General features: G+C 39.4%; 1 protein-coding gene across 1 annotated transcript in view; it reads left to right on the top strand.

Moving 5' to 3' along the window:
* Positions 1-17,476, top strand: part of HECW2 (HECT, C2 and WW domain containing E3 ubiquitin protein ligase 2) — a 2,117,141-nt gene that overhangs the window by 399,942 nt on the left and 1,699,723 nt on the right. The window contains exon 2 of the mRNA XM_044060621.1: positions 631-792. Coding sequence (XP_043916556.1) covers positions 701-792 — 92 coding nt within the window. The 5' untranslated portion in view covers positions 631-700. The remainder of the gene's footprint in view (positions 1-630; positions 793-17,476) is intronic.

Here is a 17,476-nt window from a genome sequence, read left to right on the forward strand (position 1 = left end):
CATTGAAGCTTATGGATACACTCCCATGTAAGCCCTCGAGTGATGCCAGTAACGGATTCAGTAAAACTGTGTGGGCATGTACTTCACAGAAGCTTTACAAAGCTGTTTTATAAAGAAACCACCCATGTAATTCTAGTCAGGTCGACTGGAAACATACATTGTGGCACTAAAATTACAAATTTCCTAAAGTATACCAAAAGTGTGATTGTATACTTTTGTAATCAGGTGGAGAGCCTCTTTTGATTTCTCTTATAAAGAACCTAAAAGACCTGAAACAGATGAAATTAACATAAAATACAAAAGCATAGGAATTGAAGAGGGGAGGAAAGAGGACAGGGAGCAAAGAGGTGCAGAATGATCTAAGGTGCAAAGTTGGAGAAGAAAGTTGGTTAGCAGGTAAAAACAGTGAGTGTTAGCAGGTTTAGTTTAAGGGAAGAGGTTTAACCATTGTAATGGAGTGTTTATGTGCCATGAACAAACCCTAACCAGCCTATAATGTTTTTGTACACCAAATTACGGTATTATTAATACTGTTAGAGTGGCCCATGCTGTTTTAAAAACTTCTGCATTCGCAGAAGGCAAGCTTTTCTGTAATCTGATTTGAATTGTTTATTTCTTTGTTTGTTGCAGATTTTCTTGGACAGTACCTTCTTGAGGATAAAGGATTGTCATTCACGGTCCATCTTAGAGGGAGAATTTGATGGCACCAGGTATATTAGTGACACAAAGGGATACAATAGCAGAGCATTTGTTTTGGAGCAGAAGGGGCAGGACTGACTACTTGGGTACAAGGTATGTAGAATTAAAACCTTTTTTCCTCCAGCTAATCCTAATTTCTTTATTTTTTTTGTTTTGGTGAGTCATTTTCTGAGCATACTGCATCACCCACATTTCTGGAAGAATGGCAGTGTCTTTGTAATTTGTTCTGAAGGTATTTAAAGTCATCCATTTCTTAATTGAATTAAATAGCAAATTTCTCAGAACTGCTCACAGTGGCTTTCTTACGTTCATAGGTAAATACTAGGTTAGCTGCTCTTGCAGGCCATTTTATGGCTTGCCAGTTTCCCTTTCAAAGGTAAGCATAAAACCTTATACCTTCTGTCTGTGAGGTAACACTTTAACCATTGTGTCAGACTGAAACCTCTATACTTCATCAAGACTCGAGTTATTGAAGCATCATCTGGTGAAAAAAAATATATGAAGGCTGAGCTTAGTGCAATCAACAAAAAAGCTGTTGTTTTTGTGGAGTGCAAGCCACCCTTCAATCCCCATTTGGAGGACTTTGCTCCCACAACCCCCTTACGTGTTTATATTAATTCTACAGTTACGGAACTGTAGAGGAAAAAAGGAATCACTGCTGGTACACACACACACACACACACACACACACACACACACACACACACACACACACACACACACACACACACACACACACACACACACACACACACACACACACACACACACACAAATTCATTTAGTTTACACTCAACCAAATGTAGGGAAAATCCCACAGTAGCCAGTCTTAACTGCTGCTGCTGCAAGGATCAGAAGGATCAGTATTGCCTTTACATACATACATACAAATGTTTCAAGCATGGGCATTAATGCCCTTCTAGCTTGCCAATATGCCAAAACACTTGTTCCCATAATAAATGTCCAGGCTGTTCTTAAAAATATCTAAACTAGTACTTGCTTTAATGTAATTTGGTAGTCTGTTCCAAGCATCAGCTACTCTGTCAGAGAGCCAATTAGTACACTTCTCATTCCTATAGAATCTTCTACATAGGTTATCTGACGATTCTCTAGTACTTTTTGATAACCCCAAACATTCCCAGAGGTAGTTGTCCCTAAATGCCTTATATACCTGAATAAGATCTTCTCTTAAATATCTGTAAGAGACACTGTACAAGTTCAGATATTTTAGTCTTTCATAATAACTTAGATTTTCACATCCATGGATGCCCTTAGTATATTTCCGCTGTACTCTTTCCAGTTTATTCATGCTTGTTTTCCTATAGGGTTTCCAAATTGTTATTCCATACTCATGTTTGGGTCTAATGTAACTAACAGACAATGACTTCATTAGGTTTGATTTCCTAGACTTTATAAATCTTTTTATACAGCCTATAGTTCTATAACTATCATTAGCCAATTGGTTGATATGATTAGAAAAATCATAGCTGAATCTACCCATATACCCAGGTCCTTAAATGAGTCTACAGTTTCAATCACTGTGTGCTGTATTAAATATTCACCTTTCAGTTTATGTCTCCCAAATCTCATATGCTTAGCTTTTGATGTATTTATTAACATATTATTCTCCTGTGCCCAAATGGTTAATTTAATCAAATTATTTTGCAGACATGCCTTATCTGTAACACTTGTAACCAGTTTACCCAATTTCAGGTCGTCAGCATATAGACTGTAGAACACCTCAGATGAAAAAGTTAGGTCTGAAAGATACAATCTAAACAAGTAAGGGCATAGTACAGAGCCCTGTGGGACACCTGGACTGTAACCAAGGATTTCACCTGTCCAGTTGGTGTGTGATACTTGCCATGTCCTATTTGTAAGCCATGCAGCTATCCATCTTATCAACAGTACATCAATACCTAGATGTACTAATTTATTGATCAATGTTTTGTGCATGACCCTTTCAAATTCTAAAGTTAAATCTATATAAATCACATCACAGCACAATTTTTCATTCATAGCTGTTATTATATTTTATAGAACATCATGTTACAGGTGGTAATAGATCTATTTTCAACATATGCATGCTGATATATGGTTTCAAGTCCCAACCTATCCAGTTCTGACAATAACTTATCCAGTATTACCTTCTTCATTATTTTTCCACAACATGAAAGTAGACTTAAGGGTCTATATGATTTTGGGTTTGTCCTACTCCCCTTTCCCTTAAAGACAGGTTTAACAAGTGCATGTCTCTAATCTTGAGGAATCTCCCCATATTTATATGACCTAGTGAATAGTAATAGATGTAATGGCAGTGTAAGTTCTTGCTTAAGTGTTTTCAGGTCATTGTTACTTATTCCATCTCCTCCCTGCACTTTGTTTGGATCCAGTTTGCACAGTTCTTTTTCAATATAATCTAATTTGATTCCAGTATCTGGTGTTACCTGGATGTCACTAGGGCAACTTGCCTCCCCTTTTGTGGAGCCAAACTGTTTTGCATAAGATTTTGTAAATGTATCTATAATCTGTTGCATCTGAGAATAAATTTTAGAATCTGCACACAGTTTATCAATTTGTGTAGCTTTACTCCTTCCACATATTTTGTATCTATAAAAAGGTTTCCTATTATGCTCAATATCTTTATTTACATTTTCTTCTAATTTTTCTTGATCTTGTCTAACACTATGCTTAATCTGTTTGTCCAGCTCGTTTATTTCATTTTTCAAAGTTGTAGTTCGACCTCTCTTCCATTTCTTATATTTTTTGTTTCTCACCTTAATCAAGTATCTTGTTCTTTTGGAAATATACCCCCTGATGTTGCGTGCCTAGATCCTGATGTTAAACATTTTTTTTGACTTTTTGCACTCAAACAATTTCTCTTTCAAAACTTTTCACATTCCATCTGTAGTTTTTCCACTGAACACCTCACTCCAGTTAGTTTTATATAGTAACTGTTTTGCTTTCCTATAATTTGTAATTAGCCTTCTGTGCATTGGCTTAGATTTCAGTTTGGCAGAATTATCTAGCAACAAATTAACCTTAATGACCCCATGATCACTGCACATCAATGGTGGTAAAACTTGACTTGAAGTTACAGTAATTTTTTTGGAAAGACAAACAATATCTAGAATATTCTGTCCCCTGGTAGGTTTTTTACAATCTGAAGCATTTGTTGTTTCTGAATATGCACTGTGAATAATTTCTTTACTAACGTTGTTGAATCAATATTATTCCAGTCTGTTTCTGGTAAATTTAAGTCCCCAGCTAATATGTGCAAGTTACAGGCATACTACTATTGCAAACAGTTCAGCTTTGTAGCACAGAGTGTTGCTTGGACAGGCAGTTTCTGATGACAGGTAAGGGCTGTCTGGCCCATTTGGTCTGCCCAAATCTGCTTTTTGAATTCTGTCAGCATTTTTTGTAATTGATAACTACTTCCTGGTTCAGAAAGCCTTTCTAATCATTCTTCACCCTATCTGTGAAAACATACTTCCTTTTGTCTGCACACACAGACCTTTGACTATTGTATATTCAAATGTTGTCATCTTTTTCTCATGTATCTGTTTTTGTATAGCACATACAACAGTGGTGTTATTCCTGTGAGGGACCAAAATATTTATGGCATGCATACCCCAGTGTACTGTCTTTAAGACTACCTATTAAAACCTGGAGCAATAAATCCCTGGTTACAGCCCAGGTGACGAGAATTAAACTATCACCTCTCCATGTAGAGGGACATCCGCTACCCCCAAACATATATATACTTACTCTGAAGTTACTCAACTATGGAATTAAAAGTAAAAGAGAAAGTTCTTTCAGCCGTTTTTATTCGGTGCATTGGCAATCACTTAAATGGCTGTCAGTCCACTGATTTGGCCTGCACACAGTCCTGTGCTCCATAATTCCTTTCTCCTGCTCATGCAGTTCCAAATGGACATCATAAAAAAGTGTGTATGCTTGGTGTTGAATAATCAAAAATATTGTGTGCGTCTTTGCATGTATCATGTCCCCATCCAGGCTTGACACTAGCACTGTCTGTACAGCCTGAGGAAATGGCATTATGTAAAGGATTGTCACAATGGCCAGTGGTGTAATATGGTTACAAAAAGGAGAAAATACAAGAAGCTTGAGGCCTTATTCTGATCCAAGTATAGTAAAGAAAGAGGGTGACCAGTGCAGGGATAGACAGGAGGATCCTTCATATAATTCCAGGAATGAGCTAGACCAAAGAGAGAAAGGTAAGAATGAAGCCAGGCATAGATCCAGTCCTTCACCAGTTTAGTTCACTGAAAAAGCAGCTTCCCCTTTTTGGCAGTCACTGCCTCTCCATTGAGAGCTAGACGGTCAGCTTAATGCCAGTTATAGGCTAACAGCTTACAAACTGACACAAAAGTTGCTCCCTGACAGCCACAGTATGAGTGACCACTGGGGTTGGAACACCACCTCTTTTTACAGTTGCATACTGTAGGGAGAGTTCCTTAGTCATCTAGTGACAATACTCTGGTTCAAATGACAAATTCACCACCGTAACAGGAACAGGCAAGCAAAAACTGAGGGTGATGCTACTCAATGCTAGAAGTCTAAACCTCAAAATGCACTAACTCGAGGCACTCCTTAAAATGGAGAACATTAATATCTGTGCAGTGACTGAGACCTGGTTCAAGGCTCCAGAGAGCACCCCTGCACTACCAGGCTATAACTCATACCACACTTTTCGGCCATGTAACCTGGACTGAAACACCAAAGACAGAGGTGTGTCCATATTCATTAAGGATATCCACACCTCCAGGCTAGTTGCTTAGCATAATGCAGCCGAGGTTATCCAAGTGCAACTAACTCTGGGAAAAACTGCAATCCAAATTTTAGCTTGCTACAGATCATCCAACATGCCCCAGGATTCCCACTCCTCTTTTCTTGATGTACTGGAAAATATTAGGGTTCAACCAAACACCCTAATAGTGGGCGATTTCAACTTCCCCACCATTAACTGGGAAAACTACTCATGTACCAACTCCTTCGCTCAACGCATTCTGGAATTCATAAACTCCAATGCCCTGGATCAACTTATCCACACCCTCACCAGGGGCAACAATATCCTAGATCTAGTCATTACCAACATGAGTGACCGGTGTTCCACACCTGAAGTCAACGCCTCATTGGTCTGATCTGACCATAAGCTAATTACCCTAGATATCTACACCCTGCCCCCACCCCCCATTAAGGAAACCATGGTAAAAAATTTTTCCAAAGCCAACTTCATGCTTCTTAAGACAGAAGTGGTGAACTTCATGACACTCATGCAGATGGACAATACAATTATGACTACTGATTCCTGCACAATTGCACTTTATAAGCACTTACATGAGTGCATGGATCATGCTATCCCAAACAGAACCAAGACGCTATCCTCCAAAAAAGGAAGCCAATCTGGTGGTCCCCTGCCATAAACAAACTGTACAAGAGAAGGAAAAAACTGTTGCAAAAGAGAGTAAAGGAGCTCCCTGGTCAGCCTCAGTAAGAAGCTGCGATCCCTGATAAAATCCTCCAAAGCTAGTTACGAAAACAAAATCGCTACTGATTCTAAAGACAACCACAAAACATTCCATAGCTATGTCAAGAATCTCAATGGCAACAATCAGATCTGCTCTGAGTCACAGCACAATGGCACTAAATATACAGACCCAACTGATATTGCCAACATCCTGGCAGATAGGTTCAGTGCTAACTTTACCCCCCTCTCACCCCCTAAAGAGCCCGTCTCTATACCGGAAGAATGCAAATTTCCTGTAATCATGGCTGCACAGGTAAAAACCACACTCTCCAAAGCCAAGAACACAGCATCCATGGGACCAGACAACATACCAGGCTGCATTCTACATGAACTACAGAACGAACTGGCACCCCACCCAAGTACCATGTTCAATCATAGCCTCACCTCAGGCTTTGTGCCTGCTGAATGGCGCACAGTGATGGTTATCCCACTCCACAAGGGGGGAGCCACCACGGACCCTGGGAGCTACCGCCCCATTAGCCTGACAAGCCCGGTCTGCAAGGCCATGGAATGTATCATCATGGAACTTATAAACAAAGACACTGGTAATCGCCAGACTCTGGACTCCACCCAGTTTGGGTTTGTAAAAGGCAGATCATGTCTCCTAAACCTGATAGACTTTGAATCAGTCACCAAAGCCATTGACAAGGGTAAGGTGGTTCACACAGCCTATCTAGATCTTGCCAAGGCTTTTGAGACCATCCCCCACTCTTTAATTATAGATAAACTCACTAAACTAGGTATAAATCCCTATGTCACAAGATGGGTTGCCAACTGGCTCACTGACAGAATCCACACTGTAAAAGTAGCAGACTCCAAATCTGACTTCAGACCAGTGACAAGTGGAGTACTACAGGGTTCAGTCCTGGGTCCTCTCCTGTTTGATATCTACTTCTCTGAAGTACAGGCTAACACAGAAGGTCTTTGGCTAATGAAGTTCACAGGTGACTGCAAACTAGGAGCCATAATTGAAACTCCTAACGATGTGTTCATCCTACAAAAGGGCCTCACTGAGACAGATGCCTGGTGTCAAAGCCATGGCCTCAAGCTCAATGCCAAAAAGTGCATTGTCATCCCCTTTGGTAAAAACTCTGTACCCATGAACTACAACATATGCGGTAGCATACTTAACACCGAAAGTGTGATAAGAGACCTTGGGATACAGGTGGACAGTAGTCTTTCCTTTGATACCTTTGATAATCACATCACCACAGTAGTCAGGAAATCCTTCTACGTGGAACACCTCATCACAAAAGTTTTCTCATCCAGAAAAAAGAGGTCATTGTTACCCTGTACTCATCACTCATTAGACCCATTATAGAGTACAATGCCCCTTTTGGTATGTACCTCATAAGACATCTACAACAACTGGAAAGGCCACAGAAATGCCTCACAAAGAGGATTACCGGCCACAAACAGATGCCCTATGCAGACCGTCTCAAAAAACTCTAGCTTTTCTTCGTCGCATATCGCCTACTCAGAAGTGATCTCTGCCTAACATACAAAGCTATGTCAAACCCAGAGCTGTTGGACATGCTCCACTTAAAGAAATCCCAATACCTCTGAGCTACACGCTCTAGGGACCTAAACCTTGTCACCACAATAAACAGAACATGCCGGAGGGATAGATTCCTGTCCCAGAGACTTCCCATACTCTGGAATAAACTACCTATCTATATCAAACAAAGCTCCTCATTAGCACTCATCAAGAAAAATCTTGACTACTGGATGGGAAATAGGAAATTCACTCCTGGGTTCACCTCTGTGGCTCTGCTCGACAGGGGCACAAGAAAATAATTTTCTTGGGTGGCAAAAGCCAGGGTACCTTTTTGACTGGGGTTGTATAGGCCCCAGGGCTGATAGCCTAGTAACTACCTATGAACTCTGCTAGATCTAAAGCCTGAGGCAAGTTCTACTCTCACCTCCCACCAAGGATGAGATTTGAAAATGAGACCTGAGAGGTAACCTATGCAACCCACACCTGATGGGTCCTCAGTTATCTCCAGTTCTTTTCAACATCAAAGCACTGTTTGAGAAATGCTGATATATAGTTAGATGAGAGCAGGGATGTGATGGTCAGCAGTACAGTTTGATACCAACAGGTGCCCCCACAGGTATCTCATGGTCTAGTGCTCCAGCCAACATACATCTCTCCCACATTCGTTCGATTCGCAGCTCCCACTTGCCACCTGCATTCAGAATGGTCTGACGTCTGTGCTTCTGAGAGACAGAGACAGTGAGATCTTTGCTCTATATATCTCCCTCCTGACAACCCTTCCTTTACAGAGACTGTAAGCCTCATGAAGTTCTTCTTAGACTGATGTGTTGCCCCAGGGCTTCACCCGAAAAAGGGCTGAACCAGTATTTGGAAATGAACTTTTAGTAACCTTAGATTTTCCCATAAGGAACCTGGCTTAAATGAAGTCAACAATGCATTCCAATAGTATACATGTTTTGGTTCTCCAGGTGCTAAGAAGATTGATGCTTACTTAACTCTACCTCTGTCCTACTTACTGGAGTTACATATTATAAAAGCATTGTACATAATGGATGGCTTCAGCCAAAAATAGGTGCCAAACAACAACATAGCATCTTTCTACCTTACTGCTGGATAATGTGTCTAAAGCTTTGGACAGAGTGTAAAGATGGTGCAGTTTTCTGTCAGAGTGGGCTTTGGGGCCCTGGGCTGGCTTCCTGTCCTGTCCCCTTCCAGTCCTCTCTTATGGATTTAGCATTACTCCTTCTGCCCACTTCCCCATTAGTATGCTGGACACCTTCCTACCGGAGGGTCTTAACTTTGTAATTTTGACATGACTCTGGTTGCTTCTGTCCATAGGGTTTTCTTGGCAAAATTAGTGGATTGACTTGCATTACTTTCTCCAGGGTACCATCTTTCATCTGAGCTCTGTGTCATGACCTATAGCTTGTACCACTTTATTTTTATTTTTTCATCAATTGTTAAAATATCTTAACATTTTTCAAGATATATTTCATGCTGTAATATGTTTGATGCACTGCATAAACATTTCCAGTTTCTGCATCTAACACCTTCATAATCCTACTTTTTAAAGATTAAATAAATGGGAAAACACCACTGGAAAACTAAATCAGAATAATTGAAACTGGGGAAAACTGAGACAAGCACATTCAAAAGTTCTTATTAGATTTAAAATGTCAAGTCCACATTCCGTGATTTTGAAACTTTATTGCTCTAGTGTTTCAGAAAGATATTAAAATATTTACATTCCTTAGTGTCTTTCCTTCATTAAGGAATGTAAATGAAGGAAAAACATTAAGGAATGTATGGGCGTGCCTTCGTTGAAGGTTAGGCATCGGGCTGGCACCTCGGCACCGTAAAAATCTACTGCCAATCATTAGCGGACTGGAGTTCCGCTCTGGCAGCCCCTAACTGGGAAAAGCCGAAAGAAGAACAATGTCTTTCCTGCATTCTGCCTGTTATCACGTTAATAGCATAGGCAATATTAGACTGATAGTATTAGGAGTAAGTGATTGTTACTATGCTAACAGAAAGCTGTCCTGTCTATGAGTATGGTGATAACATACAAAACATTAGCTCTGTAGGATTAGTGCAGCATCATAAAATAATAATAATAATAGTAATAATAATAATAATGATGATACTACTAGTAAATGGGCGGCCGCGGTGGTGCAGCGGTTAGTGTTGCTGCCTTACAGCAAGAGGTTCCCCGGTTCGATCCTTGGCTGGAGTGCCTTCTGTGTGGAGTCTGCATGTCCTCCCGGTGGTCGCGTGGGTTTCCTCCGGGTGCTCCGGTTTCCTCCCACATCCCAAAGACTGCTGTAGGTGGATTGGACACTCTAAATTGGCCCTAGGCGTGAGTGCATGTGTGTGTGTGCCTTCTGTGGAAGGTTGGGCGCCGGGCTGGCAACTCGACACCGTAAAACTCCACTGCCAATCATGACAGGACAGATGATCCGCTGTGGCGACCCCTAACCGGGAAAAGCCGAAAGAAGAAGAAGATACTACTAGTAAATGTTTTGCAATCTGACACTTCTATCTTGGATGTTATCACAATTAAGCATTTCTTAATGCATCTGTAGCATTAGGCAGGCCTGTAGAAAACTGCATGTTTACTAATATCATCTCATACCTTTCACTAAGCATTAAATATACTTATAAAAGTATGGAAGCAGTGGCTGTAAATAAGAGATTTGTGTGCCTTCATCAGGAGTGACATGATTTACTAGTGAATTACTAGTATGAGGATAAGAAATTAGTTTGGTACATAAAGTTATCTCTTTTAAAGCTGTCACTGAAAAAATGAAAGATGAGTATGGAAAGGGAATACGTAAAAGCGTGAAACTAGGGATACAACGATTATATTTTATTTAATCTGTCATTTAGCTTCCCCATATTTGTTTATAATATAACAATGACTGTAATTGGTAAACTAATTAAATCAATGTGGGACATAAATGAAGAAGTGCAAAATATTCCAAAAAAGAACAGAAAATTCAGTTTTCACTTTTGCATTCAAACAACTGAATTCCGTAAATTATTAGTTAAATTTACCCTGATGTATTAATTGGCAAGTATCCAAACATTTTGATTGCATTGTATTTTGCCAGTACACCGACCCTCACTTACAAATTCAGACTTGATGTGAGGAGGTGATACAATCATTGCTACTGCTAAATATGTAGTGTGCTACAGGCCGTCTGTCACTACTGATAGCAACAACAGAAACTGTGTTGCAGTGGGAAAGGCTGCCATAAACAAGGGGAAAGTGTAAACATATGTACTGAGAATGGATGTACACTCTGTGTACTGCATATCGTGAGGCAGACATAAGTATAATAACACAACATGTTTAACATGTATTTACTCCTGCCATGATGACAATGTTGAAAGGCTTTTTAATGATGTGCACATGTATGTACCTACACAGATAGTTTGTCTCAATGTACTACTGTGAGTTTAATTTTTTTGTCTATTATTTTTATTTATTTATTTGTCTTTTTTTATCAGGGCAGAGCACTGATCCATGTTGATCATTTTCAGGTTCAGCCCAGGTTTATAATTACATGTAAAAGGCATTTGACACAATACCTTACTCGGGCATTGTTGACGAACTCAGAAGGTTAGGTACAAACCCGTATGTCACCCAATGGATAGCCAACTGGCTCACAGACAGGACCCAGGAAGTTAGAATTTGGAAGTCCATCTCTACAAAGAGGCCAGTCACAAGTGGAGTCCCTCAGGGATCAGTCCTTGGACTGCTCCTTTTTGGCATTTACTTCTCAGAAGTCAAGGCCAATGTCACTGGTCTCTGGCTGACTAAATCTGCAGATGATTGCAAATTGGGAGCTGTCACTGAATCTCACACTGATGCAAATGTTCTACAGGAGGGACTGATGCAGACAAACAACTAGTGTCAGAGCCATGGACTAAAACTAAATGCCAAGAAATACATAAGAGTATCCTTTGGGAAGTCATCCATCCCTGGTAACTATCATATTGACAACATACCCCTTAGAGTTGATCCAGTAGTCAGGGATTTAGGGACACACATAGTAAGCTAGCCTTTGATCATCAAATGTCTACAGTAGTCAGGGAAATAATTCTATGTTGTGCAACTTATAAACAAAGGTATGGTATCCAATTCCAAGGAAATCATTGTTCCACTGTATTCAGCATTCATCAGACCTATCATTGAGTACACTGTCCCCTTTGGTATGTACCTAGACAGGCATATCGAACAACTGGAATGTCCACAGAGGTCCCTCACTAAAAGAATAGTAAGTAATATGTCCTATGCAGAACACCTGAAGGCCCTATTCTTGTATTCTGTCTCCTACAGGTTTTTGAGGGGGATCTCTATGCCTGGCATACAGGGCATTGTCAGGCCCCACTCTGCTGGACCTCCTGCATATCTACAAAAAAACAAACAGCACCAGAATTACCCATTCTAAAGACTTAAACCTTGCCTGTGATATAAATAGGACCTGCTGGAGAGATAGGTATGTATCCCAGAGACTACCCCATCTGTGGAACGGGCTACCCATCCATGTGAAGTAGAGTTCCTCCCTAACCCAATTCAAGGGCAACTTGGACAATTGGATGGGAAACTGGGAATTCATCCCTGGTTTGGCACCTATGTCACTAATGGACACTGGTAGCCTGTAAATGGTTCATCTTCCAGGCCCATGCTTACACTTATCAAAGGCAGCAGAACTTGTCAGAGATTTGGGGTGCTTTGCTAGGCTTAAAAAGGCCCTTGTGCTCATTAGTGTAGTAAACACCTATGAATCTATGAACCTATGTTACAAGTAATATGGTAACTCTAGAAAAATATGGTAGAATAAGAAAATATGATAAGGAGTAATAGATTATTGGCTGTTCAAGATAGTTAACAGAGAGAGAGCTATACAATGATGGAGTCAGGAAGTGTAAAACATCAGAAAGAAGTCAACAGTAAAAGCATGTGAGAGTTTAGGATTGAGTCTTTTAGATTTATTTAATACATCTTTGTTGAAACATTTATATTTTGCTTGCTGAAAGAGATGTGCTTTTTTTCCTGAATTTTGGAAATGAGAGGTAGTCAAGTGTGGATAGATTCCCAGAATCTTGGGGTGATGGCGAAGAAGACAGTTTACTTTAATAAGTGGCAAGGCTGGGGAGTGGGGGGAAAGAGATCTGAGGCTGTATGGGGTCTGCCTTCGCAGTAAAGGGGAATTATTTCACACTGATGAGTTTGAAAATCATATCTCCAAGAAGAAGTGTGACTCTTTAGATACATGGGAGTCACTTAGGTTTTTCAAGGGGGTTACAGTGCTCTTTTAACCTGGGGGAGAGTGTTATGAAATGACAGATAATGCTGGACATATATTGGAGGTGGGAATAAGTAATGTTTTGAGGTACTGGTGATTAAGTGTAGAGCATATTCTAGCTGTTGGAAGACCTCTTTGCCTATTGCAGTTCTGTTTTGTGGAGATAAACAGTGAGGGATTTGTTTTGCCCAGAACAGTAGTTTGTTAAGTTTACTTTTGATAACTTGGATATCATTTTGAAAATTAAACCAGAGAAACTAAAAAACACAGACAAGTGAAGTACGGTCACTGCAGTTCGACAACGTCACAAACCAACGAAACCTTGATGAAACAATTTATTGAAGCACTTTTCATTTGCTGAGTGAGCAAACTTCTTACGATCACTGCAGTTCGACAATGTCACAAACCGACAAAACCTTGATGAAACAATTTATTCAAGCACTTTTCGTTTGCTCACTTAGCAAACGAAAAGCGCTTCAATAAATTGTTTCATCAAGGTTTCGTTGGTTTGTGACGTTGTCGAACTGCAGTGACTGTACTTCACTTGTCTATAATTTTGAAAATTGGAGGAGGAGGAGGAGTATAACAGTGCTGATATATATATATATATATATATATATATATATATATATATATATATATATATATGAAGATATGGATATTTTCTATGTTTCATTGTTACTGGAGATGTAGCATTTGGAGTTGTTTTTTTTTTTTCTTCAGTTTTTTTGGTGTTTTGAAAACCATGGTTTTCATTTTTGGGGGTTTAGAAGTACTTTGTTCTGGTTAAGGCAATGATTAAGAGAAGAGAGGCCTAATTGGAGGTGGTTAGTGTTGAGTAATGGGGCTGGGCCTGACCAGTAGATGACCATGCAATTTGTATACAGTAGAATGGATAAGTGGGATAGGTCAGATGGGAGTTTGTTAATGCATAAGGAGAATCATATTGGGGACTATATACATCCCTGTGAGCACTCCTTTCTTGAGAGTGGCTGTATTAGAGGAGGTGAGGTATATTAATTAAAGGAGGTAGAGCAAAGATGTATGGAGAAATTTCTGTTTGAAAGAAAATCTTGGAACCATTGTTTAACTTGTGGGCTTGTACCTGTATTTAGTAGGGGAGTCAAATAGGAAATAGTCATCTTATGTATCAAGGGCCTTAGGGCAATTAAAATTGCTCCTATAAGGATGCATGTATCCATATTTTGAAGGACATCACCTATAAGTGTATGGATAGTGGTCATAGTGCTACACCTTGACCAAAAGCCATATTGGAGAGGCAATATTTTGTAATGTTGAAGATATTGGGTTATCTGGTCATAACTGGCTTATCTAAAAGTTTCCCTAAGGCTGGGCAGATTGACATAGGCCTAAAGTCATTGGCTGAGAATGATTTTGTTGTCTTGAGAATGTGTTTAGTGTTGAAATTTTTTTTTTCCCATTGGTGCTGCATGACACCTGTTATAAGTCAGGTGGTATAAAGGTGTTTAAATGAGGTTGTGATGTGGCCTTTAAATCAGGCTATAAAAAACATGAATGAAAGGCATCACATGGGGTGGGGATGAATTCTGAAGATATTGTGGTCTAGAGCATTGCTGAGGTTTTTGGTGGTTAAAGCTTTGAAATTAAAAGGTGGTAAATCAGAATCAGAATAGATTTCTTTTCGGGATGGAGAGGCCATTAGTGGTAGTGTTGAATTTTGGTAGGCTGGAGAATTTGAGAAGAAAATCTTGAGTAGGGAAGTTTTCTCCAGATGGTCCAGACTTTATTTCTGATTTTATACAATGATCTAAGTTTTTTGGGGGGATCACTACTTATTATTACATGGTTTGTAATGTCTAGTAATTTGTGGAATGTACATGCCTTGGAGCATGAGGAGGTAGAAAGTGAGGGTGTTGGTTATTACATCAAGGTAATCTTGGAATAGGAGGTCAACCCAGTGGTGTTGAGAGAGATGGGTATATAGTGTATTGATGCTTTGTTGCATTTGGGACGGAAGGTGATTAGGCAGGGAGGGGGCTTGGAGACTGTAGGTTTCATGATGAAGGACATAGGGGAATGGTCATAATGGAAAGAGGTAGGATGGGGATGTTTGTAATGATGGTGAGATTGTTTGTTATGAATAGCTCTAGTAAGGAGAGATTGGAAATGGAAGAGTTGAGACTGGTGGCATTTTTGAGTAGTTGAAAAAATGCCAAGATTTGCTATTCTGTTTTGAGCTTCAGACTGAGTATTTTGGTTATGTAGGATGATGTTGAAATCACTAAGAGTTAGTTTGTTTCTGTATAGGGACAGGAGTGTAGTAAGGTAGACATAAAAAAAATTAATATTTTGTAGTGTTTAACGGTGGGAGGTATGTGACTACTTTTAGAGGGTAGATGCTGCTCCATTTGGGGTCATGGTTGTTTGGTATAGTGTTTTGTTGTTGGGAAGTATTACTGAAACTTTATGAGAAATAGTGTTCCACCACCAACTGTTTTTCCAGGCTTGAATTAAGTAGATAGTTGTAGTTAGGGAAGTGAAAATTAAGATTAAGTGTATCTGATTTGACATATGATCTAGAGATGCTAATAATTAAGATTGTGTATCTGATCTGACATATGATCTAGAGATGCTGATATAATTGGGTTATTAGACGCTATACAGGATTGTGGTTGCTCATATGTGTTTATTATACTGCCTGTGTCAGGCATATAAATATTCAGAGTATTTGTTGGTTGGTAGTGTTTGGGCAGTATTTGGTTCAGTGTGATGCTTCATAGAAGTAAAATTTGAATGAGAGCAGGGAATTTTTTTAAGTAAGTTAAGGATTTGTATAGGAATTTTCCCTATGAACATGATGATGTGGAGTAAATTGAGGAAGGGGACTTGCTCCTGTGTGGAGACGGGAAGAGAGAGCTTTGTGAAATGCAGTTTTGGAGATTGTGGTCTATTTGTAGTAGAAAAGTTGGGCTCAGGGAGTAAGTAATATAGTTGGGTTTGAGGTAGGTGGGGCAGAGTGGTTTGCTGTTATTGTGGTTAGGATGACAGGGATATAGTATTTGAGTTTTGAGTAGCAGAGGATAGTATTTGAGTTTTGAGTAGGGACAGATAGTGTCTGAGTAGAACATGTGAAATTTAAGGAGTGTATATACTTTGCAAAGTGGGCTATTTGACAGTGACTTAAAAATGGATGCTGCCTGTAAGGGGATATAAATAGACTGGGTGGGAGAGAGCTTAGGGGGAAGAAGTGGTATAGAAAGCTGGTGCTACTATATGGTAGAACTATTATGCACTGGTGTACTATGTGGTAGAATTATTCTGCACTTGTGTACTATGTGGTAGAATTATTCTGCACTGGTGTACTATGTGGTAGAAGTATTATACACTAGAGTACTATGTGGTAGAATTATTATACACTAGTGTATTATGTGGTAGAATTATTATACACTAGTGTATTATGTGGTAGAATTATTCTGCACGGCTGTACTATGTGGTAGAATTAGTATACACTAGTGTACTATGTGTTAGAATTATTATACACTAGTGTATTATGTGGTAGAATTATTATGCACCGGTGTAATGTGTGGTACAATTATTATGCACTGGTATACTATGTGGTAGACTTACTTACTGGGGAAATGAGGGTGATAGGGGAGTGTAATGAGCTACAGCTGCCATTTTTGTGGGAGCCTGTCAGGTTGCACATGCATAGTAACAATGGAATTGCACAACAGTGGCAGTCTCCCAGGTTGTGTTACAAGATCAGGTAAGTGTATTAGCAGGAGACAGTAAAAACAAAAGAAAATGCATTCAGTATTGACTGAAAAGTAATTGAAATATTCTCCTTCCTGATGTGTTGTTTTTACTACAAGGCAGGGAAAGGTTTTACCCTTTCACCCATGCTACTTTAACAAACAATGGTTTGCTTATGGAGCAGATTAAAGGGAAAGTGGCCTGGGGTACCAATACAAATCATTTTTAACAGAGGAGAAGGTAAAACATATAGCCACCAACCAATCTAGCTTACACATTTGTTTTGAGTTTATTACCAAACAAGTGATGGACATTTGTTCTGTGTCACTCTCTGTTTTGTACTACAGATTGGAATGTAAAGTCTTAACTTTTTAATTTGCTAATTTCCTTGACTGAGGCTGAAATGGGCACACAATACATCATTCCACGACCCTGGTTAACAAACTTTATATAAATAAATATACAAAATGTAATCATGCAATAAAACAATTACTATTGTGTCTTGTCTGAGTCTACTCTTCATCATTGTTTATACTGATCACAATGTCATACCCCACAGAGGAATTTGTTGCCATTACATCAACTACACAGTCTAAAAAAAGTGCACCTGAAGCAGAAGTAAGTGGTATCACATGCATTTAATTTAATGATACAATAAACAAATTATTTTTATATTAA

The sequence above is a fragment of the Protopterus annectens genome, chromosome 2.part0 (genome assembly GCF_019279795.1).
Source record: "Protopterus annectens isolate FY-2018-M chromosome 2.part0, PAN1.0, whole genome shotgun sequence".
Lineage (NCBI taxonomy): Eukaryota > Metazoa > Chordata > Ceratodontiformes > Protopteridae > Protopterus > Protopterus annectens.